Below are 26,724 nucleotides of genomic sequence, written 5' to 3' on the forward strand. Positions count from 1 at the left end.
TGAGGCTAAGGCAGCGGATCCCCGCATTGGAGCGACGCGTCGCGAGCCTTCGGAAGTGTGTGCAGTAGCCGCGCATCCCGAGCCGGACCACGTCGGAGGTGAGCGTGGGGAGAGACTGGGCCATCCGTCCCCACCGGGGCTCCGTCTCCCGGGGCAGTGCGGAATGCTGGCCCGCCTGCGCACTCAGGATGGCGCAGGATCCGCGGCATCGTGGGCTCACCCGGTTGGGATCAGAAAAGAGGAGAAAGGCTGCTTGTGCCTAGGGTCTCCTTCAAATCCCCCAGCTCCCGCTTCTTCCGAAGGCAGATGGGTCAGCCAGCCCCTTTCTTTCCCCAGTCCCTGATCTCCCATCCCCATTCTGGTCCCATTCTCACCTCCCTATTCCTCCCTCCTCTATCTGGTCTCGCTCTCGTCTTCCTCCCTTTATTCTCCTAATTTGATAGTTTCCTTTCATGCGTCAGTCTCCCCCATTTCCACTCTGCTCCTATGCCCGTCCCTTTCCCATCATCCTTAATACTCGCTTCTTGTTTTCAACCTGTCCATGTCCCCCTCATTCTGATGCTTTCTGTAACTTCTCCTTGAAAGTCCCCAAGCTCCGCTCCCCTGTTCCTCCTCCATTCAGTTGCTGTCCCCTTCTTGTACCTACCCTCATTCACGCCCTGGCTCCCGCCCCTCCCCCGCCTCTCTGGTCACGTCGCTCCAGCGCATCCCTCTCCTGCGCACCTTCCTTCGCGCCACCAGCCTCCTCGCCCCTCCCCTTCTGTTCTGGTCACGTCCGCCTGCACTCCCGTCCCCGCCCCTCGGCCTCGCATCTCCTGCCCCCTTCTCCATCATAGTTCCCCAGCCCTGGACTGGAGTTCCGGGGTCAGCTCCCGAAGTGCAGCGGTCTGCGGATGGGCAGGCTGGCTCCCAGGCGACCCGGAGATGGATGCAGTGGCGGCCGGAGGAGCAGTTAGGTTACATAACCCTTGATCTAACCCAATGCAAAGGAAGAAAGGGTGGCTGCCCAGTGGCGCGTTCCTGTTTTGTGCCGCCCAGAATACGATAGTGCGACCGCTGCGCTCCGCTTGCTCCAGGGGGCCTTGGGGGCGGGGCGGGGGGGGCGGGGCGCGGTGTCCCGGGCTCCATCCCGCCGAGGCGGGGCTGCACGTAGCGGCGCCGGACCCGCCCTGCCGCGCCCGCTCCTCGGCATCACGAAACACTGACCTTTGGGCCCGTTACCGACCAAGCATCATCTCCGGCCCGCCAAGCCTCTGGATGCTGCTCAGAGGCCTCCTCGAGTTCGAGGCACTCACCTGGCTCCCTGCCTCTGCTTCACGTTACTTAACAGCGTTGCTTAACAGATGCGCCCGATTGTAGAGCGCGGAGGCCGCGGGTTGGAGGAGAGTAGAAATATATCAAGAGCTTGGTGCCACGTACATGCGCTCATTCAATAAAAACTCGTATAAAGAGTTGTTTGGGGGAGGGCTGTGGAGACCAGACCAGGATGACTAAAATCGTCCTAGCCTACGGAACTCAGTCTGATTAGCAAACGAATGTAAAAGTTACCACTGTAAGTGCCGTGAAAAGGTACACACGTGCTTCCACACGTGGAGGGTACGCACTTCCTGTCCGGGTTTAGGAGGCCTCACCAGGTGTCATCACACGGGGTTTGATGAAGCGGAAACGCACCTTCCAGTCTGAAGATTATTTGAAGACCCAGTAATGGGTTGGCATCCCTTGGCTTCTTATCTGTGTTCTTCAAACCCAGAACACTGATCCTTCCCCGTACAAATGAGCCTGATAACTGAGGTCCGTGACGGACAGAGACAGTGGGAAGATGAAAACAGGCTTTCAGAATCAGGTTTAACTCATTACATACTGATATGAATAATAGGGGGAATTCAGACTCAGGACCTCAGTTTCCCATGTGAAAATTGTAACTTTTTTCATCTTGGTTGTTAAAAGGGTGGGTCGCTATATACACACTTACATAGATACATATTGAGTACTGGGTGCAGTGTTTAATCTCTGGTGAGATGCCCCCAGATGTATTCTTTTGGTCACAGTGAGCCCAGTGACTTCATCCGTAATTGAACTCAAGCACTCCTCTTCTTGCTGCCATCCCAAAACACAGACTCAGTTCATCTTTGGGAGTCAGGCTCTGTGTAAATACCAGAGATCTCCTAGAAACCAGTCCGCTCAGGGATCCTGCTGCAGTGTTGGCAAAGTAACTAACAATGTTACTTTGCTGCTGTCCATTTGCAACAGGGGCTCTTTGGTCCTCTAGCCAAAGGAAGGCAAGAAGGGAGATGGCTTTCAGCCTCCTGTATTATAGATTTTGGCTATAAGATTAGAAACAAACTTGCAAACCTAAGACCAAAATCTTCAGGTTCTATTGGCACCTGCTCCAGGTAGCATTCTGGGATTTGCTCAACCAGCTGGTGTGAGATTAAGATAAGAGGCAAAGGACAGTAGCTCCTTGTTGGCTGTATGCAGGGTGTGGCCACTCCCTGGGGTATAGAGAAGGCCCTAGGTCAGGACTCTAGTCATTGTTAGCAAATAATTCACCCTCAGGTTGCCTGAGGATGCTGTTGGGAATGCAGGGGGACCTGTTCTGAGGGGAGGAGTATGTAACACCTCACCAGATCTCTGGGGGGGGGGGGGGGTGGGGGAGGATGTAGGGAAGATGACTCAACCTTTGAATTTTTCTGCTTTTAAGAGAACTGTCTTCGTTGGGTGAGTGGGGAAACTGCACTGTGGTCTTTGCAGGCTTAAAAATCCCCTCTCCCTTTTCAGTGAGTCAAATAATGAAGTATGCATTCTTCCCAATTAAAAGTGCCTCAGCTAGGTGACAAATGGATGGTGGAGGTCCCCAGGCTCTCTGGACAGTGCTTAAATGCCACGTGGCAGAGCCTCAGGCCCCAGAGATAGTCTGCATACCTGTCCTGAGCCTTGTGCGATGGATGTGGCAACCCTTTTGGGAATAAGCATTGTAGGGAAGATGAATAATGATGACTTAAAGATTATGTCCTTGAACTCATTTCTGCATTACTAGACTGGAGCCAAAATGTAGGGACATTAGTCATATATAGGACAGCTGCTCTCATTTTAAGCACTGCATTAGAAGTAAATAATTTCAGTGTTCACAGTTTAACCAAAAGCATTATTGGGTCTTTAGGAATTGCAGCCCCAGTGACTTGGCAAGTTTGGTAGCTGTTACTCCAAACAGAGCTAACACCTAAGGGGAGGTGCTTATGTGCCCTGAGTGTTGTGACATTAATGTGGGGTCACGGGAAATGCCATTTTATTTCTTAAAACTGCTTATTTCTTAATGTTGAGGCAGTGAAAAAAATGGAGAAGTGTTTGAGAGCAGGAACGTTGAAAAACATGCAACTCTTACGTTACAGACTTGTAATGCAAGTCTACAGGAGTTTTTAAATATTTGTCTTCAGGTTTTATGAAGGCAAGTAAGGGTGTGTTATTTTGGCTAAAAGCTAAGACTGAGGTGAAGGTGGGGGGAAATGACTCATTTGACATTAACTTTATTTCTGAATCATTTGGAATGTCCACAGTCAAATCCCAGTTAACTGGTGCACCACAGGAATGAGGCATCCATGGGAGCAGAGTTGTTTTGCAACACTATTGAGTGAGGGTCTTGTGAGATATGTAAGTGATTTATTTCGTGACCAGTCCTATGGGACCTTGAATCATCACTTTAAGCTTCAGTTCTGATACAGATAGAACTAAATGAAGACTACTCTTTGCAGGGGTGGGGGGGGCGTTGCTTTGTGTCACAGCTTGTGGGTCCTTAGTTTCCCCACCAGGGGTCGAACGTGGGCCCTCAGCATTGAAAGTGCAATGTCTTAACCATTGGACCACTGGGGAATTCCCAATGAAGACCATTCTTAATTCTACCATACTTTTTGAAAACTTGCTTTTTCTCTCTCTCTCTCTTTAACCACAAACTAGCCAAGGACTAGATAAACGAATAGGCTGATTATTTGGGGCTTTGTTAAAGAAGCTGTTTTGGGGGAGGTGAGCCAGGATGGGTGGTGAGTGGCAGTGTGTGCAGACTCTGCTGAACCTTTGGACCTCCTCCTATGACTGCTCCGCTTAGGAGGGGAGGTGGGCAGGGCCACCAAGTGGTGCAACCCCACCCCTGCAGCCGTTTTTCCTATATTGGTTTGTGCCGGTCCGCACGTAGAAGGGAGAGCCAGGCTTCAGTACTTCTGGTGGCCTCTGTGACTCCCCTCCCCCACTTCTCCCTATAGGCAAAACTCCTGGGGACGCGTAAGCCGCTCTTTCCTGACGCCAGCAAGCTGTTTGGAAGTCAGACAAGGGCTTTAGTCGGGGAGATACCAAGACTAGCTATGACAGGGTTGTTGTTTGTGGCATTTCAGAGTATGGACCGGCTCGGCTGATGGCAGTTTATATTAAAAAAAAAATTTTTTTTTTCCTTATAAAAATTATCTGAAAGGAGCCCCAGCCCTTCCAAACATTTAATCAGCCAACAGGTAATATTTAACTGTAGGTGACTGGTGTCACATCACCCCTTTCTCAGGTGATGAGTGCAGTCATGGCATATGAGACCAAGCCATACAACGTTTTGGAGGAGCACTGAAGTTTTAGTCTGGTTAAGAGTCAGGAAAGTAAAGACTCAAAAGAAAACTATCCTGATATCTGATATCCCTCTTGTTATTTCGTCAAAGAGCAGATTAACACATCACCAATCAGTTGGGCAAACGTTGTAAGAGTCTGACAGTGTCAAGTGTTGGCAAAGGTGTGGGAAGGCAAGAACTCACTTGACTGGTTGGTTGTAAATTAATGTAACCACTTTGGAGAGCAATTAAGCACTATTTTGTAAAACAGAAAGCAAGCATACCCTGTGGCCCAGGAATACACCTCTGGTATAGAAGCCACACCTGCACAAAGAGACATGTACTAGGAGAAACATTATAGTATTGATTAATGAGGAAAAATTGGGTTTAGTGGGAAAATGGTCAACCAGTGAGGGAATACATAAATAGTCTAGTCACACACTGGGCTAGTATAGCAGTTCATATGATTTAACTAGAGCTGTGTGCCAACTGGATAGATCTTAAATATGCTGCGAAAGCAAGTTGTTTGATAATGCCTTTCAGTGTATTACTTAGCGTATTATAGAAGCAGCAGTATCATAGTGTTGAATAGAGATACAGACACCCTTAGATGAACTATAAGGATAGAAAATTCATGACCTTGGTTGGGTATTAGGATGTGATGTGAAAGGGTTGGAGGAACCACCTGGGGATGGAGGACAAATGAATTGGATACAATGGTAATTTTAAGTCTAAAAATCTGGATTAAGAACAATTTTTTTCTGGCCATATCTCACAGCATCTTAGTTCCCCAACCAGGTTTGAACCCAGCCCTTGGTAGTGAAAGTGTGGAGTCCTAACCATTGGACTGCCAGGGAATTCCTTGGATAATATTAATGGTCAGTGCTGGGTGGCAGAAATATAGGTGTTAATGTTTCTTCCTTCAGTTCAAACAGAAGCAAACCTATGGTGGTCACTGTAGGGAGACCAGGCATACTAAGTAGGTCAGTGCTCGGGAGATCTGGCATGCCTTCCTCCTCCCATCCCCTCCTCTTCTCCCTGCAGCTATGATTGATTCAGGGCAGCTCCTCCTCTAAGTACTGAGCCAAGGCCTCCCTTTTCTGAGGCTATCCCTCCCCTGGTGTTGTACCTGACTTGGAAGGATCCTGAATCAGGGTCCCAGGTCCCTTGGTGCTTCCAGAGTGTCAGTCTTACGCCCTGAAGCACTGTCTCATAATTTTAAGTTTAGTAAGGAGCACAACTCAGCAAAAGCTTTGTCTCCACTTCCTCCTTCAGACTGAAACCAGGTCTCTTCTCTGGGCATCTGATCGAACCAGGAAATCCTCAGCTTTTGAAATGGTAGCAGTTTCTCTGACTCAGGACTTCCTGCCCTGGAGTTGAGTGGTCCTTATAGGAGTGGGCTCGTTTAGCATCAGCTTTTGTGCCCTATTGCACACTCAGATTTGAAATAGGACCTTGGGCTCCTAGGTATAATATTTAAGTCACTTAGTTCTAACCCTGAATAAAAGAGCGAGGGAATTTTACTTAAACCTACAGTGGGCTCATTTTGTTTTGTGTAACATGGTAACACCAGACTTTGCTTTCTGTTATGGGACCTGTTGAGAGAATGGACTTAATATTCCCATCTCTTAGCTAAGAACTGCTTGTCCTGGCCCCACTCCATACGCGTATATACTGTTATCATTACTCTAACTGTGTAGGAGGATGAAGGGCTTCTCAGGTGGCTCAGTGTAAGGGACCCATCTGCCAGTTCAGGAGACAATCCCGACTCCCTGGAGTAGGAAGTTGCAACGACTCTAGTATTCTTGCCTGGAGAATTGAATGGACAGAGGAGCCTGGTGGGCTACAGTCCATGGGGTCGCAAAAGAGTAAGATGCGACCGACCCACAACAACAAATAGGATGAACAGCTGAGAATTCATTCTGGACCTTATTAGGTTTTGTGGCTGGCCTGGCACCCATTTTGATTTTGTCGCTGCCTTTGTCAGATAAGGGCCAGTCTTGGGAATTATATTTTTCTGCTCCATCGTCTACTAACAGAGCTCCTAGAAAGCAGACTGACCTGAATGCCTTGTCCAGCATTTTTTTAATATTTATTTATTTCACCGGGTCAGGTCTTAGTTGCGGTACATGGGATCTAGTTCCCTGACCAAGGATCAAACCTGGGCCCTCTGCATTGGGAGCTCGGAGTCTTAGCCCCTGGGCTAGCAGGAAAGTCCCTGTCCAACATACTGTGATGAAAACTTTCTAATGGTTGTTAGTGTGCCAAAGATTTGGGAATCAGACCTCCATGCTGGCTTGGAAACGTGGAGATGTAGATCGCAAATTGGTGTCACAATTGTGGGCAGCAGGTGCCATCATCATTGAGTCAGCCTGTGTAGTGAGATTGGCATCAGAGCACACATAGGTTAAAGGTTGGCTTATGCAGATGTGGGCTCACAGACCAAGCTGGCTTTCTAGGGCAGAATGATGTGGGCTTTTGGGAAACTCGAATCAGTGGAGTGAAGCGTGAGTCCTTCCAGCACATCCTGCCAGCAGTACTGGCTCTCAGTGACGTGTTGGGTAGTTTTTCTTTTATGGTTTCTACCCCCTGGTTTCTGAGGAGTGATCCAAGACTTGTGTCTGGCATGAACAGAACTGTGGCTTCAGAAGACCAGGAGCCACTTGGAAAGGAGAGGTCGGAGCTGGGGCCCGTGGAGCTGAGCTGCCACTTGTGCCTGCTCTCAGTCCTTTCAACTGCTCTCAGGCCTCTGATGGTGTCTTGTTTCTCACAGAGGAGAAATGTCTCTGAGGAGGATGCTACAGCAGGGGCTCGGGCTCAAGATTCAGGTTCCCGTACCCGGGCATGGCATTTGCTGCCATCAGTGGAGATGCCCAGCTTCCACTGCTGGCTGGAGGTTGGCTCTGCATGTCTGTGCCTCCTGAGGAGGAGGATGTAGGAATGAGCCAGACTGGCATGAGCTGGACAACGTGTGCTGGCAGGCACTGTCCCAGTGGCTAGCCTGAGGGTGGGGGAGCTCTTCCCAGAAGCTGGCCCTGAGAAACCAGGGCTGAGGCTGGGGGAGAGTCCAGGGGGTGTTTTAGGTGGGGATGGGCAGCTTGTGCTCTGGAGAAGAGGCTCATGGGAGGCTTCAGGGCAAAGCTTGAGGGAATGGAAACCCAGCTGGGGACCTGGGCAGGTGACAAGGTCTCTGGTTTGCTAGTGGACTTTAAGGACATGGTGAGATCTCATAGGAATCTGGACAGATTTGCTGACAAACCAGCTTTTTTGGATTGCTGGTGGGTACACACACTCAAATAGCAAGTAAAATTTCACTTGTTATTTTTGTACTTAGTAGCCTGGGTGAGCAAAAGATCAGAGCTTGTAAACCTCAGGCTTAATCTGAGATAATGAAATAGGGTTAGTGGTTGAGCCGAGTGTATTAATTGTATCTGCTGATAGCATCTCCTGTTGTTGAGGCAGCCCTTCTGTACCAGGATATCCTTGTCACAAAGATTTTGCTCTGATGCTTGAAGGCAGACTAAACAGGAAGATAAGTTTGTTGGATTGGGGCATGTAACTCAGATTTGGGGCACAGAGTTGTCCTATGGACCATATTAGCTTTCCTCCCCACCAACTTGGAAGTTCTGGATGAATCAAGGTTTTACCTGCCCATTGCTTCTGCACCATCAGTACAAATACCAGCACATTAAAGAAGGCAAATAATGTCTTTGAAAGCTCTGCTCTCACGGACCATCCTTTGGTAACCGCTGTGTTAGAGTGACTCAGGTTTCTTTTTTCCTCACTGTGCCATGTGGCTTGTGGGATCTTAGTTTGCCAACCAGGGATTGAACCTGGGCCCAGGGAGTGAAAGCGCTGAGTCCTAAACACTGAACCACCAGAGAATTCCTAAGGTTGATCGTCTTAGTCAGTGAAACTATCCTGCTGTGAGTTTATGATCTAGGGCCCAAGATGCATTATTCTACCTCTACCATGTTTAGAATATTCCTGAGGTACATAGAGTGGCAGTTGAATAATGGTACAAGGACCTTCACTTTTGTTTTAATTCCAACATTTTTACCAGGACGCTTGTAAGTGTGTCATTTTTGGAAGAGGTACATTTAGAATTTTTCTTATGAAAGTAGTATCAGTAAACTTTTTAGTAAAGAGAACAAAGAAATTTGCTTGTAATCCTACCACACAGATAATATGCTGATAATATTTTGGTAGGTATCCTTCCAGTCCAGTTATGTATGTTTAATTTAGTGCCTCCCCTCCCAAAGAAGGGGTGGGGGGCAGTAGTGAAATATTAGTAAACCAAGGTTTAAAGAGACGTTATAGGGCAGGGGATAAAGCATTGCAAAGGAGCCACTGACAACTCTTTTACCTGAGAATTTTCTTGGGTGACTTCTGTGTATTAATTTATAACGTAGCTGAACCTCTAGGAACTACCACTGCCTGGATACCTGGTTATTAAGGTGATTTCTCCATTACCCCCAAGAGCTTTAGTTGCACTCAGCTTTTACCTTAATCCTTGTACAGCTCTGCAGGGCAAACCTTTCTCAGCTCCGAGCAGTCTTTTCAAGTGGGGCCAAGGAGCCACCCTGAGTCAAAAAAAGAGCATTATGTCACCGGAAGCCCAAGCCCAGAGAACACAAGGTACGGCACGATAATCAGTGGCCCCACTCGGGGGTCTTTGCAAGGAGACCCTAATGTCTCAGGTCTAGAGCCGATCCAACTAATGCCTCTTTTGGGGGCCACACACAGCAGTGGGATCTTACTTTCCCAGCTGAGGATCAGACTCATGGTCCTTGCAGTGGAAGTGTGGAGTCTTAACCACTGGACTGCCAGTGAGGTCCCCAACTGATGATTTTTAAGAAGAGTTACTTTAACCCACTCATTGAGGTCACACTGGATGACTCCATTTGCCTGGAGGCCTCAGTGAGACCTGTGTGTTCCCGTGGCCTTGGCGTGCCACCAAGGGAACCATCTCTTCAGTGGTGTTCCCTTTACAGCCAGACGCACCGCAGTAATAGTGGGTGCTACTGTGTAAGCCCAGCTTCCACCCTGAGTGCACGGTGGGACCTTGGCTGCCCAGGCCATCCTGTCAGTGATTCAGAAGTTCTCAGATTTGGTGGGGGAGGGGGCATAGCTATAACTGCGATTTGTCACAGAGGCATTAATAGGTGCTCTGAAACATCATTTGGCAAACACCGGACTACCTCCAAGGTCATGGTGCTAAGAGATATGAAACCACTAGGTCGTGGAGGAAAGGATGTTGTTTTTTGGTGGAGAGGATGTTGTTTTCGTCTCGGTACCTGGTATGTTGTGGGGAGTTAAGAGATACATATCGAAAGGAACAGTGTATATGCCATGTTGGATAGTTGGCTGGTGACTTAGTTTCTTGTTTTTAAAGGTGTAGTTGGGGATCTATAGCTACTGGTTTTCAGCAGCTTGTAGGAGCCTCACTTAATACCTGGTCACAGAGCTTCTTGAAGTTCACCAGACTTTTTGAAAGTGTCAGGCGGGTTTAGATGTGTGCTATGCCCCAGCCACCTGGAGAGGCCACTCAGTCAAGGATGCAGGAGGGGAAAGAGTAAGGGTTACATGGATGGGGTGCCTTGGTTTGGAGCCCTGAGATTTTGGAGGAGGTGGGACAGGGCAAAAGAAAGGCTTGTTCTTGTGCCTCGGCTGCAGCACTTAGGCGCAGGATTTGAGAAGGAGCAGCCCTTGGTCTGAAAACCTGCAAAAAGGTTTCTGATGAGGACTGCAAGTTTCTGGCTCACGTGCTTACCTGATGAGTCTTCAGACACTGCCTGGAAGCTTCTCAAGTCTCTTGTCTATAATCAGCTAACTAACTGACTGAGTTTAGTTGTAAAGTCAGCAATGAGGAAAAATAAAGGTCTGAACCATTGTGCCCTGGGTCAGGCTTGTGACCTGGGCTGATTAATTACCTGGAACAGATGGTCTTTGTTACTGTGAGTGGTGTGCTTTCCAGACTTAGATAGGGAATGGGTGGAGGGTCAGAAGATCAGCCTGGAAAGGATTTGACAAGCAGTGTTAATTTCTTCATAGTGCAATAATTTTAGAGCCAGGCTAAGACTATTGTGGTTATCCTTGGTTTGACGCAAATTGCTTTGAATGTGCCTAAGTCCTTCTGACTGAAAGTACCAGATGTAGTTAATTCCTGGGGAAAAAAATATTTTGCATTCTTGGTTCTGGTTGGACTTACCTGTCCAGGGATGGGTTTTTTTTGCCTCTCAGTGGGCTGGGGCATACTGTCCAGCTTATGGTGAATCGAGGAATGGACTTATGTGTCCCTGTGGGTTAGTGAAACCTAGGACTCCAGGACTAGGAGGCTACCTGAATAGTGGTCTCCACGACCAGGAAAGTCACTTTGGGTTTGGGTGGGGACTGTGAAGAGAGAGTATGGGTACCACACCCCATAGCAGATGTTTATAGCTTTGAGACAGCTTTTCACAAAAAGATCTAGATTGACCATGGTACTAAGCTAGGGGCGAGTTGTCTGTATCCCTGGAAGATTGGCAAGAGATTTTGACAAAACTTCCTTTTGAGGAAACTCCTGCAGTGCATGTAAATGGTGCCATTTACAGGGTTAGTAGGGGAGTTGTCAAGATAGACATTATCCCAGTGTGAGGGAGGTGTGTGCTTAACATGTGCCTGGGAAGTACATTCATTGGGAATGTGGTTTTGACTTATTCTTTGGGGTCTTTCCTACTTGCTCATGATAATGTGAGCCCATGGCCCGACTTGAGCACCCACGTAGCCAGAGCGTGGCGGGGCTGCCTGTGGCTTGTGCACAGAGCATGCTTGTTGAGTTAATGTGTAAGCAGGAAGCAGCTTCTGTGCCAAGCTATATATTAGCCATTCAGGCAGATCACACTCTCTCCAGTTCCTCTGGACCCAAGACATCAGAAGCCATGTCGAAGCACCACAGCGACGCCGGGACGGCCTTCATTCAGACTCAGCAGCTGCACGCAGCCATGGCCGACACATTCCTGGAGCACATGTGCCGCCTGGACATCGACTCACCGCCCATTACGGCCCGAAACACCGGCATCATCTGTACCATCGGTGAGCGCGGGTGCCCACTCCCCCTGAAACAAGGGCTTCCTGAGACAGTGATCTTTTCTCCCCCCAAAAGACTAAATGTAGCAAACCTGGGTTCTGAGCAAGATGCTACAGAGAGATTCTCAGGGGAAATGACGTCATGGACTTGGTCGCTCAGACCTGTCCAACTCCGTGACCCATGGACTGTAGCCCATGAGGCCCCTCTGTCCATGGGATTTGTCAGACAGGAATACTGGAGTGGGTTGCCATTTCCTTCTTCAAACTGAGTTCATAGGAATTTGCAGGAAGGAATTCATATGCTTTATGTGTTCTGCTAAAGGTAAAATTTAGAGGGTGTTTTCCATGGCAGTTCTTACTGTCTCTGAGCATCTCAGAGACCTAGGAAAGATCTTGTGGACTTGCTCTGTTCAACCAAAATGCTGTAGTTGGACATCTGACTGGGCTTCAGGGCTGGCTACATTTTACTTTGGTTATTAAGAGTTCTTTAAACTGAAGCACACTTGAAGTGTTAATCCTCTTTTGGATAATGAACATTTAATGACTTTCAAACTTTTGTTTTGTTTTTTTCTGAACTAGGCCCAGCTTCACGAGCAGTGGAGACATTGAAGGAAATGATTAAGTCTGGAATGAATGTGGCTCGTTTGAACTTCTCTCATGGAACCCACGAGGTGAGCCTTGATGGTGTGGCCCCTTGGGCAGCTTGTAGGAAACAGGGTGGGCATGCTGTGTTTATTTAGCCACAGTGGACCAGGCAGGAAAAAGTGGGGAATCAATGGGAAGGTTGTCTTCACCAGCCCATCCCTACCGTTCTTCCCCCCAGATCCCTGACATCTCAAGTGGCCAAGTCTCCTTAAGCAAAGATGACCTGCTTTGTCATTGGCCATGGTTCTCCCCAACACCTGTGCTCTGTTAGCCTTTGATAAGGAAAGCATGGAAGGGTTTTCCTGGAATCCCCTCTAAGCCATGGGGCTTGACACTTCTGCACCAGGGTTTCTATAACAGCTCATAATTGCAATGATGAACCAGTAAGTCACCCTGCAGGTTATTCTGCCTATTTTCATTTTAGACCCATGATAAATGGGGCAGGTCCCAGAGAAGGGTTTCCACTATTGCAAGTGAAGGACTGGGTCCTGGTTTGTAGTACCCCACTTCATCAACATTGTGTTCCCAGCCTGTCCCTTCCCAGGAGTTCTGGGACATTAAAATAAAGTCAGCACACTTGTCTAGTGATCTGGGAGAAGTATGTTAGCACTGGGGCTGTTTATGAGCTGACTTGGCCCCTGGGACCAGGTGACAGCTACTGGAAAGTGCTCCACTGTGCTGCTATTCCCAAGATCGGAACAAGCTCATTTTGAGGAGTGTGTGGGCTGCCTGAGGAACAGTGCCATGGGATTTCATACTGGCATCAATAGAAGACTAGTGGAGGAGGCAAGCTCTTGATTCTCTTGGACTCTGTATTTCCTGTTCAGAATAAAGAAAATGCTGCCCTGTAAGGTCAAGGGGTTAAGGGGTTGCCCTCTGGCATTTGGAAGTTGGTGATAAGTTTAAACTAAAAATAAAGCCTCAGTAAATGCAGTCCAAGAACTGTATGCCTCCTTTCTGGAAACATGAGAGTGTTCCTCGTAGGTTCCCTACCCCATGTTCCATAAACAGCTTATAGCCTTCAAATGTCACAGGGACCTGACCAAGTTCAGAGGAACTGCGCTCAGCAGGCACCCTGGGGCAGGTTAAGAAGCCCACAGATGGCATTCTTAATTCCCCAAAGGTGAAGAGTCCTCCACAACAGTCACTAGGCATTCCTGCAGGCCTGTGCTTAGCCCAAAGAGAGAGCTAGAGACACCAGTGAAGGTCCATTCACAATTGATCCCTCCTGCTGACTTGTGCCAGGGTCTGCTGTGTGCAGGGGAAGGAGCAGAAATAAGAAATAGCTTTTAGGAAGTTGACCTTTAACCAGGCTTTATGGCCTCTTCCATCTGGTAAAATAATACCACCCAGCTCTGAAATGGCAGGGGGAGAGGGTGGTATCTGCACCTGTTGGAGGGGGCTGGCTCAGGGGAGTTGGTGTTTTAAACTACAAGAAGCATTTGGTGATTATCTGTGCTTTGACTCTTATTCCCAGAGTTGGAATTTGTTTTCTTTTTCCACACTGTATGGCAGGATCTTAGTTCCCCAACCAGGGATCAAACAAACCCAGGGCCCCTGCCTTGGAGGCACAGAATCTTAACCACTGGACCACCTGGGAAGTCCCTTGTGGGTTTAATTTGAAGTTTTTGACCAGGATGAAGTTATGTTGCCCCTGGAATCAGTTTTGGAAACTGATCTGAAATATTAGTTATATAATGTAAACAGTTATAGTTTGACAAACTTCCACCTTTTGGCCGTTTTTAATACTCTACTAAGCAGAACATTGGGTTTGCTTTCTGTCCTTCACTCAGACAGAGGAACATCTACCATCTGATCTCTTTTTTTGGTTTTGTTTATTTGGTTTATTGCATCTGGTCTTTTGACAGCTTTGCCACAGTGTCTCCAGCCCCCGCTTTTGGCAGCTCTTGTGGGCAAGACGTGTCGTATTCTCCGGTGCCACTCACCCGGATGGTGGTGGTTGAAGGATGAGGCCCACATCCTGTGTTATCAGCAGTGTCACACTGATAGCACTAGGAACTTTTGCCATCTTGGCTCTGAGTCCCTTTTTAGTCAAACAGTAATGGCTAATGGGAAAGAGAAAGGGCTTCCAGGGTGAGACTGAAGCCAGGATTTGTTGCAAGTGAGAAATAGCAAAGGTCAGTTAGTTCAGAGAAGCGTATTCCTACCTCTCCGTGTTCCGTTTCCTTTTCTAATCAGACTGGAGGAACTGATTGTTAGAACCAGGCCTGCATGACTTGAGCAACATATTTAACTTGGGCTGCGTCAGCTGAAGTAAATAACTGAGTTTGAATTGCGGTTGTAATCGATAGAGAAGAGCTCAGAATTGTCAGATCTGTCATTCTAACTCTGGTGGCCAGAGCATTATTATCCAGATACAAGGTCTTTTACCCCAGTTGTCTGCTTTGTTTGCTGAGGATGTTTGTTGAATCCTAGAGGCTGGAGGGGGAGGAAACAAGCCTCTTTGATGTTGACATGTGTTGCCACCAAAAACCATTAAAGATATGGGTGTAAATATTCTAAAGTTCCTAAGATTTGCCCTTAGAGTGAATGATGGCGGTGGAGAAGTGGGTGAAGAGCTGGTAGGAATCTGCTGTATAGCACAGGGAGCTCAACTTGGTGCTCGGGGATGACAAGAAGTGAGTAGAGGCGAGGAGGTTGATGTAAGCAGGTAGAGGATGCTCGGTGATGGAGGCAGTGGTCTAGAATCCTGGTGACCAGCTTCAGTGCTAATCCTAGATCCCGTTGTGTGAGATGACAGATGTGGAGCTTATCATCTCCCCTCTTTTCCCCTAGTACCACGCAGAGACCATCAAGAATGTACGTGAAGCCACGGAGAGCTTTGCTTCAGACCCCATTCTCTATCGGCCAGTGGCAGTGGCCCTGGACACTAAAGGACCTGAGATCCGAACTGGGCTCATCAAGGGCGTGAGTATCTTGGGGAGAAGCAGGAGAGAAGGCATAGGGGACCAGAAAGCCCAGAAGCCACGTTTCTCAAAGTTTAGGTCTATAAAGGAGAGTTTTATCCATCAGTGTAGAAAGTCTTCCTTTGACCTGCTTTGCTAAGAAACAGTACCAGAAAGAAACCTCTTTTACACTCAAAATCTACTTCCAAGTCTTTTAGGGAGCAGCTTATCTCTTCCTCTTTAGTATAACTGAAACACTGCAGGTTATTCTTGGGTTATTTCCTTGAAATATACTAAGTTAGAAAAGGCTTTATTGTTACTTCCAACTGAAATTTAATCCTGGTTCCCTAGAGGAAAAAGCTGTTCTCCTGCCAGGAAGGCCCAGCTTTGGACTTGTGGCTTACTCTCTTGTCTGCTGCAGAGCGGCACCGCTGAGGTGGAGCTGAAGAAGGGAGCCACACTGAAGATCACCCTGGACAATGCCTACATGGAAAAGTGTGACGAGAACATCCTGTGGCTGGACTACAAGAACATTTGCAAGGTGGTGGATGTGGGCAGCAAGATCTACGTGGATGATGGGCTTATTTCTCTGCTGGTGAAGCAGAAAGGTAGGGACAGAAGTCGGTCTGATTGTTTAAAACCAGCTCCCATCTCTAATTTCCTTGCCAGAAGATAGGAAGGTTGTTTGTTGGCAGAGAGACTGAAACTATATAGTCTCAGGACTTCCTTTCTTTTTTCAAATAATCTGTTTATTTATTTATATTTATTTTGGCTGCGTTGGGTCTTAGTTGTAGCACATGGGGTCTTTAGTTGCAACACTGGACTCTGTGGCACATGGGCTCATTTTTTTATGGCTCGAGGGCTTAGTGGCTGTGCAGCCTGTGGGATCTTAGTTCCCCCACCAGGGATCAAACTCACTTCCTATGCATTGCAAAGTGGATTCTTAAACACTGGACCACCAGGGAAGTCCCAGGAGTTCCTTTTATAATAAACTCCTATCCTCAAAAACAGATTTCACTCCAGTTCAGTTGTACTCCTGGAGAGCAGGTGAGAAGCGCTTTTACCCATCCTCACTATTTAAAGATTTGCTTCCCTCCTTCATCCACTTAACATGGTGTCTATAGGACTCCAGTGTGCCTGGGAATGATGGCTAACCTTTAAGTGATCTGCAGTGTTCTAAGCTCTTTCTTTACATGTAGATTTGTTTAAATTTTGAAACAACCTAATGAGTAGATACTATCATCCCTGTGGAGCTGAGACACTGAGAGGCTGATGGACTTGCTCACAGTTGAATTGGAGTGTGAACCCTGGCATGTGGCTCCACCACCCACCACGTGCCCCTTCCCAGTTCTCTCGACTGGGGAGAGCCTGCTTCCTGGTGGGGACACCTGCACCCAGGGCTCGGCCTCCCCAACCTGTTCCATTCCATACAGGTCCTGACTTCCTGGTGACGGAGGTGGAGAACGGTGGCTCCTTGGGCAGCAAGAAGGGTGTGAACCTCCCTGGGGCTGCCGTGGACCTGCCTGCTGTGTCAGAAAAGGACATCCAGGATCTAAAGTTTGGGGTGGAGCAGAACGTGGATATGGTGTTTGCGTCTTTCATCCGCAAGGCTTCTGATGTCCATGAAGTCAGGAAGGTCCTGGGAGAGAAAGGAAAGAACATCAAGATAATCAGCAAAATCGAGAATCATGAGGGAGTTCGGAGGTAAGTCCCCTGCCTCCTTCAGCCCCAACCAAGCTTTCTGCAGAGCAATATGTAGCCTGCCACCTGCCCATTAGAAATACCGTCTCAAACTTATTTCAGACCCACTGACTCAGAATATCCTATGACATTGGTGGGCTTGCCAGATGGCCCTAGTGGTAAAGACCCCACCTGCCAGTGTAGGAGTTGTGAGTTCTGTCCTTGGACTGAGAAGATCCCCTGGTGAAGGGAATGGCAACCCACTCTAGTATTCTTGTCTGGAGTATCCCATGGACAGAGGAGCCTGGTGGGCAACCATCCATGGCATCGCAAAAGCAGACAAAACTGAAGTGACTTAGTGCACACGCCTGATACTGGTATTGGTATTTCAGGGGGGAGAAAAAAGGCTTCACAGATGATTGGGGTGCCAGCACCTTGACATTGTTCCAGGGAGCAGCACTGGAGAGGGACAGGGTCACCACCACTCCCGGGCTCAAGAACCGTGTGTAGTGTTCCTACACTGGCTACGTTTGCTGGAATTGGGGGCCACCAAGGGGAAAGACAGCAGGCTCTCAGGAGGAGGGGGCTCCTTCTCTTGGCAAGCAGTGGGATTGTTGGTTGGGTCAGCTCTGGCGTGGCATCCACCTCCCTGGGGAAAACATGCCGTCTTCCTCTGGTTCTGCGTGGTCCCAATCCTGCTCCACTGCTTCCCCAGTGCTCACCAGGCAGAGCCACACGAGTGAGGCCAGCTGGGTGACATCTACTCCTGCTTGGCCTCCCTACTGACAGCCCAGGCTTACATGAGGGGTCAGGTGTGTGCATGGGAAGAGTGGGAGGAGCCGTGCCGCCCACTGTTGCAGCCTTGCCATCCTTAGCTTTGTGTCTGTGTCCGTTGTACGGGGAAATTCGGGGCCCTCCCTCTGCCATCCTGATGAGCCATGGGCACCTGCTGACTTTGGCTTCAGGCCAGGCAAGGCCATGTTCTTGTGCCTTCAACACACTGGGGAGGGACCTCTGAAGGAGCAGCCTTCCAGTGTCCTTGACTGGAAGAGGCCACGGACCTTTGTGTCAAGAGCAGTCAGCCACCTTGGGTTCCATTTCTGCCCCAGCAGTGATGACTGAAATGCAGATGGTAGAGACACCTCAAGAGGGACCTCATAAGATGCAGGTGGACACAGAGAATGGACTTAGGGTTACCAGAGGGGAACGATGGGAAGAAGGAATGGTCAGGGAGTTTGGGATGGACCTGTACACGCTTCTGTATTTAAAATGGATGACCCACAAGGACTACTGTAGAGCGCAGTGAACTCTGCTCGGTGTTACAGGGCAACCTGGGAGGGAGGAGGGTCTAGGGGAGAGTGGGTGCACATATGTGTATGGCTGAGTCGCTCTGCTGTGCATCTGAAACCATCAAGACATGGTTAATAGCTATACCTCAGTATAAAATAAAAAGTTAAGGGAAAAAAGACAGATGGAGAGGAAGTGAACCCATGGGATTTTGGAGGAGACCCCCCTGGCCCCTCCCCTTCCCCTCAGTGAAGTGTCCATCCTGGTGCTGAAGGAGTCCATCGAGCAGAACTGTTGGCCCCTTTGGGGGACTGAGACAGCTGGAACACCCCTGTGATGATGTCATGGGTACTTGTCCTGGTGCAAGAATGGCCAAGTCAGAGAATCCCGGGAAACTTTGTGCCACCGTACGCGAGGCCCCTGTTTGTATAACCTCTGTCTCTGCAACTTGCCTGTCAGGTTTGACGAGATCCTGGAAGCCAGTGATGGGATCATGGTGGCTCGTGGTGATCTGGGCATTGAGATCCCTGCAGAGAAGGTCTTCCTTGCCCAGAAGATGATGATTGGTCGGTGCAACCGAGCTGGGAAGCCCGTCATCTGTGCCACACAGGTGTGTGCCTCTCCCTGAGCGTGCATCCTTGTACAAGGAAGCTCTGGAGGCTACCTGGTCTCTTCCCATGGACCCTGCCCCACATCATACACAAACCTATTCCCCCCACCTGCCCCCACACACCTACACAAAGCTGGATTCTGTACATACATGCTCTCCAGGGGGTCACCTTGTGTTCAAAGCCCTCCCAGGCCACATCTCACAAATACTGTGTCCCCTCCCAGATGCTGGAGAGCATGATCAAGAAGCCTCGCCCTACCCGGGCGGAGGGCAGTGACGTGGCCAATGCCGTCTTGGATGGAGCCGACTGCATCATGCTGTCCGGAGAGACGGCCAAAGGGGACTACCCCCTGGAAGCTGTCCGCATGCAGCACCTGGTAAGTTCTCCCGCTGCGGGTGGAGGCAAACTCCAGCATATGGGGGCACCTTGTAGTGTCACCCTCTGTGCCCTCGATCTTTTATTGTCCTCCAAGTCACACGCAGAGTGAGGAGGTGTGTGCTGGAGTCATGGGGGTGTCTTTTTTGATGTTTTTTTTTTTTTTTCTCTTCTGCCTTCCTGCCCACACCCATCTCCTAGTCCCTTCTGTTCTGGAGGCGGCCTCCTTCATCACACGTAGCACAGTTCACTCCCATCTTCGGGGTGTGAATCCTTCCCTTGCTTGAGTCCTGGGATATCTGTACTGCTTCCCCCTGGACAGTCTAGAGGACCTGAGCCCTTCTGCCCTGTTCTGGAAAAGTCCAAGAGCTCCTGCTCCCAGCTGGCCTGTGTTTGGCTTCCGTTTTGATTCCCCACCTGTCCCAGCCAGTGCCTCCCCGACGGGGTCCTCTGGGCCTGCACTGGAGGCTGTCACCTGCACTGATTTGGCTGTGAGCTGGCCTTGCATGGTACCTGCAGCAGCGCCTGCTTTGCTGAGCTGTTGCACTCACCCTAGCAGTGGGGTTTAAGGGAGGGGTGACAGGCCCACAAATAGAAGCAGGTGGAAGGCTGGCTGATCCCAGCTGGCCCTGGGGTGAGAGTGTCTGGAGGAGCCCTAGTGGCCGCTCCTCATTCTCCTGTGGGAGCTAGCTTTTCCAGGGTCTTCTGCTGGACCATGTCCCACAGCCTGGCTGCCTCTGCTCTAAAGCATCCTAAAGAGGAACACAGGCCTGGGGAAACGAGCGCTACAGATGGACTTTCACAAGGGTCCTAGGTGGCTGTTGATAATGTATAGCTCAGCAAACTGTTTCTTTAACCTTCCTGTTCATTTTCCAGCCAGCAAAGGACCCCAGGCCCTTTGTGTGACATCCCTCCAATGCATCCTCCCCCAAAAAACCTCTGGACTAGATACCATCCTTTCCTTCTTCACTTTCTAAGTGATTAGGCTCAAGTGGCTTCCAAAGAAGACATGACAGTCACAGTGGATACTTTCTCAGGGGTGAAACAAGACATCTTGACTACAGATGTTTTCTGGTCTGTCCTTGGTGTTCTGGGTGGATTTGCCCCTAATGAAATCAGTAGAGACCAGTGTCTGCCCTTGGGACAGCTGTGTTTTTCTGGCTGATGGCCACCCCCTGTGTGACATGACTGCTGTCCTGATGCTCATGCACTGCAGGCTCACGGTTCTTCTCACCTGTCCCAGTGAGTACTTCCTCTCTCCTGGGAGATAGTGACCTTGAACCAGCCCCCTCTAGAGTGGTTGATGTTAGTGTTTATGGGTTTCCATATAGAATTATATACATATACTGTAACGATAACTGCTTTGCTTAGTCATGTGGCCCCACGGCCTCTGAGACCTTGACACGTTAGACTGTAGGGACTTTGTGTCTTTGGGCACATCATTGGACCTCTCAAGGCCTTATCTAAGAAGTGAATTAGATGGGATATGTTTAATTACACCCTTTGCGTTAAATTGCACTGCTGTTATAAACTGTCTGCTAAGAACCTCATGCAGGTTCTTAACCTCAGTGAGGTCAATGTCAACCCACTTCTAATGGATGAGGGCACATGATAATCGAGCTTGAGTTTGGACCCAGGTCAGCTGACTCTGAAGCCAGCATTCCCTCTTAGAACACATCTAGCAGATCAGGACAGGTGTTCCTGTGGGGCCTGTCCTGGGGTCAGAGACTAAACCAGACTCCGGGCTCTGCAAGCATGTCTGTTTTTCCAAACCCAATCTTTTCTTTGAACAAACACCTTAGAACTGTGAGACTGGGATTGCATGGCCCTATTCAGGAGGTGAGTTCTCCTGGCCATGTCACCAGTTAACACTGGCCAATAGCTTCCCCTCTTAACTGTCCACTGCTTTCTCCTGTAACTGACGCAATTGACGTTCTTAACTATGGGCTAGGTAGTACCAGCTGTGGTTCTCTTTCCTGTTCATGTGCCCTGTCCTCCTGGGCTGCATGCATTCCATTCTTGCAGGAAGAAACCCTTTAACCTAGCAAATTTAGCCACTCATTGGCTCATCCTGTCAGATTAATGAGATGGCGTTACTGATTCTTCCCTCACCCATCATTGTCTAAGACGCTCATAACTGCATTATAACCCTCTAAAGCTTAAGTTTTCTAATTCTTGGTGTTATCTGAGCAAGATGGTCTGAATAACACAGTGGCTTTCTCATGGGTGTTTTAATCATTCAATTTTAATCAAATGCCTTGGTAAGCTTACCTGTGTGCTTCCACAGGCACCTGACTCTTCACATGGCTGTTTGTTGTGCCCCTTACAAGCTTGCCAGTTTCCAGCTGCCCGCTTAGAATGTGGTCAAGCTGCGTGTCCTTGGCTTTGACCCCAGCTTTCTAGCGCTGCTCAATGTGCTTCTGCCGCAGGCCACTGGAGAGGCAGGCAGCATCTCTGTGTCTGAAGCCAAGCAAGCACTCCATGTGTGCATGGAGGAGGCCAGGCACGAAGCCCTGTGGTAACTAGGCAGCCATGTGAGGAGGGGGGCCTATTCCTTCCTGCGAGCTATGTCATGAGGCAGTGTGGTCGAGTCCTGCCAGGGAGCCGTGGAGGGGCCCCAGCCTCCGCATGTTTCTATGCTGAGGCGTTAGAGCCTGCCGTCATATTGTCTCCCTCACCCCCACCGCCAGTCATGGAGACCTACCAAAATCAAGAGATCCTTCCAGAATGGAAGAACCAGTTTCCTCTCTGATGGAGGAGGAACAGTAGCCATTGACACTTGAACCTCCCTGAGCAGGCTTTCACCACCCTGCCTCTTTGCATCTGCCTGAAGGAGAGACTTAGCCAATTAACCTACGGTACCTTCCTCTCATTAATTCCCCGTTCTGTCTTTCCATGTTGTTGTCTCTCGTTTGTTTCCCCCCACCCTCCTTCTTCCCTCTTCCTTGCCTCCCCTCCTCTAAACCTTACAGATAGCTCGTGAGGCTGAGGCAGCCATGTTCCACCGCAAGCTGTTTGAAGAACTTGCGCGAGCCTCAAGTCACTCCACAGACCTCATGGAAGCCATGGCCATGGGCAGCGTGGAGGCTTCATATAAGTGTTTAGCAGCAGCTTTGATAGTTCTCACGGAGTCTGGCAGGTAGGGCCCCGAGGGCAGGTAACTCTGTAGGATAAACAGCCTTTTGCTCCAGCCACTCTAGACGACAGCCAGGGCCCAGCCCTGAGCCTAGGACGCTCCTCTCGTCTGCAGGAAGCCAGCCAGGGAGGTCAGGGCAGGACAGGGCCACAGGATCCTCCGGCTCAGAAGGCACAGCCATGTCACAGGCACCTGGTGAGGGGCTGGTTCCTGCAAGTCTCGATCTCACTCAGCTCAGAACCTCCAGTGATCGGGCTGTTCTTGGCCACTGTACCCAGGGACTTGCTCCTCCCCAGCTGTCTGTGCGACTCTTCCCCTCCCCGTCCCGTGTGACAAGGCTCTGACAGCTCTGTCCCCCTCGTCCCTCTGGACGGATGTTGCCCCTAGATTGCCCGTGAGGCAGAGGCTGCCATCTACCATTTGCAATTGTTCGAGGAGCTCCGTCGCCTGTCACCTATTACCAGCGACCCCACCGAAGCCGCCGCTGTGGGGGCCGTGGAGGCGTCCTTCAAGTGCTGCAGTGGGGCCATAATCGTCCTCACCAAGTCTGGCAGGTAGGAGGTGGCAGCAGCTCCCTGGGAATGCCCCGCTCAGCGGCCCCTTTCCTTGGGGGTCCTGGGAGCGTGTACTGCACGGTGCTCAGATGGCATTGAGCCAAGGTAAGACCCCTCTGCCTGCACCCCGGACCCTGCAGGGAAGGAGCCCCCTCCCCCTCCCCCACCCAGCCCCCCAGGCGGCACTTAGTGGGTCCAAAGCGAGTTTATTAACCCTCACAACGAGCTAGACTTAATCAGATAACTACAGGTAGCCTGAGGACAAGTGGTTATTTGATATTGAAAAGCTGTTCTTAAAAAGGAAAGGACCACCAGTTTTACTTCTAGCTAAGTGCTCTTTAAAAAAGTCCAGTTTGCAAAATGAGTTTGCAAAAAAAGTCCAGTTTGCTGACAGTGCTATTTGGTTGGTGTGCCTGTCCCATCTGTCTTTGAGTCCCACAGATAAGTGGGTGCTGCCTAGGAAAGGTCACTGTGCTATCTTGCTGGCACTCGGGCCAGGCAACCAGTCTGAGACCTCTACTTGGCCTCTGGCTTGAGTCCCTTCCAAATCCAGGATCTCAAGTTAATACCCCTTGCTCCCTGGGTCTGGGGGTATGCTGCTCCTCCCTGGGGCAGCTAGGGTTTCCTGGAGGAGGGAGGTGGGGAGGAGCAGACAGGCACCCCCGTGTGCCAAGGAGCAGCAGCTGGGACTGCCTTTAGGACCAGGACACAAGATGTGTGCCGAGTCCCGCAGTAGAGGGCTTAGGGTAAAAAGCTCCAGCCGTTAGGGTTGACCTTTGTGAAAAGGTCCAACCTTTGCTACTTGGCTATTTTTAGTCCAGTCTTCTGGGGTTTCACTCTCAGTGAGTCCTGACTTCAGCACTTGCTTCCCTCAGAAAGCCTTGTATGGAGGCCAGGCCTTCAGCAGGGCATCCTCTGCTGTGACATGGCTTAAGTTTCCCTGACAGCTGTTGCGTGTCCTCACAGCTTGCCTTCTGAGCCTCGGGTCCCCTGCCAGCAGCCCCCTCCAACTCCTGAGACACCAGCTCCTACCAGTGTACAGTGTCAGTGTTGAAGGAAGCATCCAGCCTTTGAGTTTAAAGGGGCCCAGTCCCCTCCAGGGGATCCTTCATAGGCAGAGCCTCCCCCGCTGACACTCCATCCCCTAGTACTGCCTTCTGGGTAGCACTTATATTTCTAATCCTCAGCCTCGCTTAGATACTCAGGTTTGACTCTGGGGCTCTACAGCCCAGTTACTGGGACTATTTCAGGGGCCTGGGGGTCATGTGGAGTCAGGAGAGGGCACAGCAGTAGGCAAGGCTTATCTTGTAGATTTCCCAGGCAGGCTGGTGGTCTCTGCTCCTGGTTTGGGTTTTTTTTTTTTTTTTTTGCAGATGTCAAGTGTCAGGTGGTCTTCACATGCTGCTTGGCTTGTAGCTGTTGCTGGCAGCAAGAGAAAAGGGTGTGGTGGGCTTGGACAGGGCTGGTTCCCTGTGCCAGAATGGGAAAGTTCAGGGAATGGGGGTGGGTCTGCCAAGTATGGGCCATGTGGAGTAAGTGGGTAAGACTGACCATGCTGGGTCAGTATGATCCTGCGGTCCTGGCCTGTAGGAGGGGTTTAGGGTAGCATAGCTCTAAAGAATCTGCTATGGCAGATACAGGGTGATGGGACACCTCAGTCTTGGGAGCAAATGTTGAAATGGTCAGAGCCTCAGGCTGGCAGAGTTGGATTCCAGGGTGAGTTGTTGCTGAAGGCCCTGAGGGGACTGTTTAACCATCTTGTCTGCCTACCCCATCTCAGGTCTGCACATCAGGTGGCCAGATACCGCCCCCGGGCCCCCATCATTGCTGTGACTCGGAATCACCAGACAGCTCGCCAGGCCCACCTGTACCGCGGCATCTTCCCTGTGGTGTGTAAGGACCCAGTGCAGGAGGCCTGGGCTGAGGACGTGGATCTCCGGGTGAACTTGGCCATGAATGTTGGTGCGTGTCTGGGAGAGAGAGCTCCCGGTGGAGGGCTGGGGAAGGTGCTAGAGCACTGGCTTCTCTGAGACCCTATTGAAAGAGGAACATGCCAGCCTTTGTGGGCAAGAGCTGACCTCACTAGGAATGTTCTCTGGTTCCTTCCCAGTCCCTGGAGTCCTGGGCCACGCTCAGGGCAGGGAGAGGACCTTTGACGTGTGGGGCTGAGCAGCCCAGGTTCTCACCTCACGTTCTTTGGGAGTGGGATCCAAAGCAAAGGATCCTGGATAATCACCTTTGTCCATTCTTTGGCACTTGCTCATTATTAAGGTTTTTTTTTTTTCCCTATAAAATTAACCAGATCTCCTACACTTGGGGCCAGTACACATTTAGATCATGTACTCAAATGGCCTTTGTCACAATATAAAAGTAGGATGTCACAGGATGAGAGGAAACAGCGAGCTGTGACCTTGGGCTGGGCTCTCCACCTTCTTGAGTAGAAAATAAATGATGTCCAAAGGTCCCTGCTACCTCTGCCATCTGAGTGATAAGGAAATAATACCAAGGCCTCCCTCATTCCCTTTGCCTGGGCTGTGAGCCTGGCGCCACCTTGTGGTGTAAGAAAGTAAAGGCCTGTCAGCCCTTCCTCAGTTGTGGGGCACTCCAATACTTTGGCCACCTCATGTGAAGAGTTGACTCATTGGAAAAGACTCTGATGCTGGGAGGGATTGGGGGCAGGAGGAGAAGGGGATGACAGAGGATGAGATGGCTGGATGGCATCGACTCGATGGACATGAGTTTGAGTGAACTCCAGGAGTTGGTGATGGACAGGGAGGCCTGGCGTGCTGCGATTCATGAGGTCGCAAAGAGTTGGACACGACTGAGTGACTGAACTGAACTCCCAAGTGTATACCTTCTTGGCTTAATTTTTCATTTACCAGCTCTCTTCTCTTCTTCCAGGAAAGGCCCGAGGCTTCTTCAAGAAGGGAGACGTGGTCATTGTGCTGACTGGGTGGCGCCCTGGTTCCGGCTTCACCAACACCATGCGTGTAGTTCCTGTGCCATAATGGACTCCGAAGCCCCTCCTCCAGCCCCTGTCCCACCCCTCTTCCCCAAACCATCCGTTAGGCCAGCATTGCTTGTAGTGCTCACTTGGGGCTGTAATGTGGCACTGGTGGGCTGGGACACCAGGGAAGAAGATGAATACCTCTGTGAAACCTGGCTGGTTTTAAGACTTTGCTTGGGTCGGGTAGTTCAGAGCTGGGCCACTCATCACGTGGCTGCATCCAAGCAGGGGATGCAGGAGGGATGCAGGCAGGACTGGAGGCTCCAGAGCTTCACACACAGGGCAACAGCTCCTGCTTCCCTTCCTTTGTATACCCGATTCAGCTCCTGTAGAAAATGGATATCCAGAGAATTCCCAGCCCTGGCCCAGGATCAAGAGTAGGGGCCTTAGGGCATGGGACAGTGGTTCCAGTTTAAGTAGACTCTGGCCCTGGCCCTTACTTGCTTCTCCAACCCCCTCAGCCTCCCTCCCCTTGTGCACCGTATACTTCTCTTCCTTCACTCCACCCAGCCGATGCTGCAAACACTCCACCCCCCATCTTCCATTTCCCCCACTACTGCAGCTGCCTCCAGGCTTGTTGCTATAGAGCCTACCTGTATGTCAATAAACAACAGCTGAAGCACCTGTTTCCTCTCTTTTCTGTTGGGGATGGGGGGTGATTGAACTCTGCCCTCTGAGTGGGGTGAAATGGCAAGAGCCCCATGGCTCCTGACTCAGGCCACCTGCCATCCTGTCCCCCACGGTGGAGAGGTGCTTGGAGAGCAGTCACTGACTACCTTGAATATAGACTACCCTCCTCAGTGCCCTGGGGTGTAAAAGATCCTGCAGCTGGGGAAATTTTAACAGCTTTTTTAGACCAGAGATTGGAGAAGGCA

At 50.1% G+C, this 26,724-nt stretch overlaps 1 protein-coding gene across 4 annotated transcripts; it reads left to right on the forward strand.

Moving 5' to 3' along the window:
* The first annotated feature begins 23 nt into the window (after positions 1-23).
* Positions 24-26,471, forward strand: PKM (pyruvate kinase M1/2). Of its 4 annotated transcripts, none has more exons than XR_015135293.1 (11): positions 24-98; positions 11,473-11,654; positions 12,228-12,319; positions 15,090-15,221; positions 15,621-15,807; positions 16,633-16,903; positions 18,626-18,776; positions 19,001-19,153; positions 22,125-22,842; positions 24,623-24,804; positions 25,744-26,471. XR_015135293.1 is itself a non-coding variant. In XM_086322702.1 (11 exons), exons 2-11 carry the CDS (start codon positions 11,501-11,503, stop codon positions 25,848-25,850), a joined length of 1,596 nt encoding a protein of 531 aa, XP_086178828.1. In that variant the 5' UTR covers positions 24-98; positions 11,473-11,500; the 3' UTR covers positions 25,851-26,471. The 4 variants fall into 4 exon arrangements, 2 of the variants coding, with proteins under 2 accessions (XP_086178828.1, XP_086178827.1); XR_015135292.1 differs by having other exon boundaries at positions 22,676-22,947; XM_086322702.1 differs by having other exon boundaries at positions 22,125-22,291.
* The last annotated feature ends 253 nt before the right edge of the window (positions 26,472-26,724 follow it).

Source organism: Bos grunniens, chromosome 10 (assembly GCF_055505025.1).
Source record: "Bos grunniens cultivar Pamir isolate PY7600 chromosome 10, Bosgru_T2T1.0, whole genome shotgun sequence".
In the NCBI taxonomy this organism is placed as follows: domain Eukaryota; kingdom Metazoa; phylum Chordata; class Mammalia; order Artiodactyla; family Bovidae; genus Bos; species Bos grunniens.